The sequence below is a fragment of the Podarcis vaucheri genome, assembly GCF_965113315.1.
Source record: "Podarcis vaucheri genome assembly, chromosome: 4".
In the NCBI taxonomy this organism is placed as follows: domain Eukaryota; kingdom Metazoa; phylum Chordata; class Lepidosauria; order Squamata; family Lacertidae; genus Podarcis; species Podarcis vaucheri.
The window spans coordinates 2,081,234-2,084,104 of NC_138762.1; the positions used below are offsets into that span (position 1 = coordinate 2,081,234).

Sequence of the window (2,871 nt, forward strand, 5' to 3'; positions counted from 1 at the left end):
AAGGCAACTCCCCTGCCAAAAATCCCTCCAGCATTGTCAATGAAGTTCCAGGAGGCCAACAGGAGACCAAGAGAGGCTAAGGGCTCTCTGGACAGCTAGGGAGGACCCAGCTAGGGTGGACCCAGCTAGGGTGGACTCCTCTGTTCCCCCTAAGGCCAAGGGAGCCAGAAAGGGCCCCGAAGGTGATGACGCAACACACACCTACTTCCTCGGGCTTTCAGGCATCTGCTGAGGATGGTTTTTAATGTAAGGTCTTCCTTCCCCGACTCTTATAAGCACCCCTAAGAAAACCCAGCCTGAGTAAAGGAGCACTGAGGCAAGGCCATTGTAATATCCACCATGCTGACTTTAGTGTATCAGGTGACCCTACAAGAGGCAAAGGTAAATCTGTTGCTAGGATGCACGAGGGTTCGTAAGCTTTTCAACCGCTGCACCAATATCTCCATCTGTGTCAATTAAAGCTTGCAGGTTCAGTTCCTCGTTCTGGAAGCCCATCATCTGGAGCTGCTGCAGCTGCATCTGATAGAGGACCACTGGAGATTGCTGATCCATTTCTTCATCTTCCTCCTCCTCCTCCTCCTCTCTTCCTCCTCTTCTTCTTCTTCTTCTTCGTCCCCGTCTTCTTTCTTCTGCTTTGGATTCGCTGCTTTCTAACTCCAGGCTTTCGTCAGCCGAGATGAGGCTCCCTGCTTCCGAGGACGGGCTCTCTCCCTCGTCAGAGTCTTCCATGCTCTCGGGCTCAACGTCCGGGTCCGTCAAGGCTTGGAGGAAATCGGGCACTTCTCTTGTCAGGGTCAGCAGGCTCATCTGCAGCTGGAGGAGAGCCTGGACCGCTCTGGGGTTGGTCAGCAGTGCCGCGGCCTCTGACCTCTCCAGTTTTGCAGGGAGCTGCTGCACCCACCCTTGAGGCAGAGAAGCATCGTTACTCTCGGGGGAGTTGCAATGGCTGAGGAATAACTGGGTGGGCCCGTCGGGTTTCGAGAGGGCATTGGACATGTTTTGCATGAACTCCAGGTTCTCTGTGAGTTGGTGGACCATGTTCTGGATGCTTTCGGACTTGCTCAGCTCAGGCCGGACTCCCGGGCCTAAAGCAAGCAGAATGTAGCCCTGGCCGGCATCGTTATTGGTACCATTGAGGTCACTGTTGCAGAAATTGTCGCCACCACTGTTGTTGGGCTGAGGAGCCCAGGGATTTGGCAGGGGCTCTCTGTTTTCTGTCCTGGCCAGAGGGCTGATCCCCCCAGAAGGGGGCTTGTTCTCTGGCGGGGCAAACGTGTTGCCCTGGAACTGGGCTTGGACTGCGTTCAGCATGGGGGCCTCTATGTCGTTGTAGAGCTGCTGCAAGGCACTGTACCCACCTGGGATGCTCTCGAGGTTGCTCAGGGCTCGGTCATGGTTCCTGATGATCTCGTCCATCACCGCCGGGCTGGTGGCCACGTCGATCATCTCCCGCAGGAACTCAGAGTTGTTGAGGATGTGGTTGATCTCCGGGTTCTGCTCAGCCAGCTGCTGCATCTGCGGGACGGACATGATCATCTGCCTGACCTGCTCGGTGTCACCAAAGAGGTTCTGCACGAAAGGGTGCTGCATCACCTCGCTGATGAGTTCCTGCCGGGTCATGTCCTGTTCATGGGCCTCGCCCACAATGTCAGACACGTCCATGGAGCTCAGGCCCAGAACGTTCATGCCGGTGACGCCAACGAGGAAGCCCAAGAGAAGCGGGTTGTTGTTCAAGGTGGAGGCATCCAGGTTCAGAGTGACCATCTGAAGCAAGAGGTTCTCCATGGTTTGCGCGACCAGCTTGTGGCATGAAGCCATCAGCTCTTCCGGCTGGTTGCTCCACTCGGACAGGTCAAGGCTGTGTTCCGAGGAGGCCTCGCTGGAGAGCAACATGCTTGTGGGTGGCACGGGCAGGAAGGAAGTGGGGCCAGTGTTTCCCGGGGAGGGCACAGGGTTCCCCGACAGCCTCCTCTGCGACTTGATGAAGAGGTGCACCTTGGACCCACTGACAATCTTGTGCTGCGCCAGAGTGTCCTGGTCCTTGAGGATCTCGCCGGCAAAGATCAGCGACAGCTGCTCCAGGGGCATCTTGAAGCGCTCAGAGATGAGCTTTTTGAAGTCCTGCACCAGGGTGCTCTCAGCCACCTCAAAGTGCTCCTTGCGCTTGAGAGTCTTGACGGTCACCTTGATGACGCGGGTGCCGGCGGCGGCCCCGTGGGGCTTCTTGCTCTCGGACATGGCTGCTGAGGAGCAGAGGTTCAGGGAGAAGGAGGAAAGCGGGGCGTCTTCGTTTCCTTCCGGTGTGGCGGCGACGCTGCTGCTGCTGCTGCTGCTGCCCCCGCCACTTGTTGCCGTAGAGGACGCGAGAGGTGGGAAGGGGCCAGTGGTCTGCTGCTGCCCCCCTTTGTCTCAACACTAGCCAAGGCCAGAGCGCACATAACAGCGAGATGTTGCCTTCCTTTTCCGCTTGCTCACAACCTGGCAGGCACCTTCATTTTCCTCTTCTCCCCTCTGCTGCTGCCAGAAGACATGCCCTCTCTGTGAAGCTGCCTGGACTGTGAGGTCACCGCTGACCTCACAGAGAACCGGGAGGGGAGGCCCTGGTGGGCAAGGCCTCCATGGGTGCCCCCTCCCCAATAAAGGGGAGTGCAGTGGCGCACTTAACTGGAGGGACTTGGGGCGGGGGAGCGTGCTTTCGTTGCTAAATGCTTTCTTTTTAAAAAAAATTATTGGGAATTTTATTTGCAACACAACATAAATCCCACACCCCCCAATACAGAAATCCACCCTCATTAAACGTGAAAATAAGATACAGTAAGCATAGCATACAACAATACAAACAACCAAATAAAAGATTTCCTTTATCCTGTA

At 56.2% G+C, this 2,871-nt stretch overlaps 1 protein-coding gene across 1 annotated transcript; it reads right to left on the reverse strand.

The window, feature by feature from the left end:
- Positions 1–325: 325 nt before the first annotated feature.
- On the reverse strand, positions 326–2,556 carry LOC309530399 (ubiquilin-1-like). Its single transcript, XM_082219344.1, has one exon. The coding sequence runs from the start codon at positions 2,236–2,238 to the stop codon at positions 394–396; it is 1,845 nt and encodes a 614-aa protein (XP_082075470.1). The 5' UTR covers positions 2,239–2,556; the 3' UTR covers positions 326–393.
- Positions 2,557–2,871: the final 315 nt, after the last annotated feature.

Bases quoted from the DNA above. Each gene is read 5' to 3' on its own strand.
- LOC309530399 (XM_082219344.1), bottom strand. From the start codon at position 2,238: ATGTCCGAGAGCAAGAAGCCCCACGGGGCCGCCGCCGGCACCCGCGTC.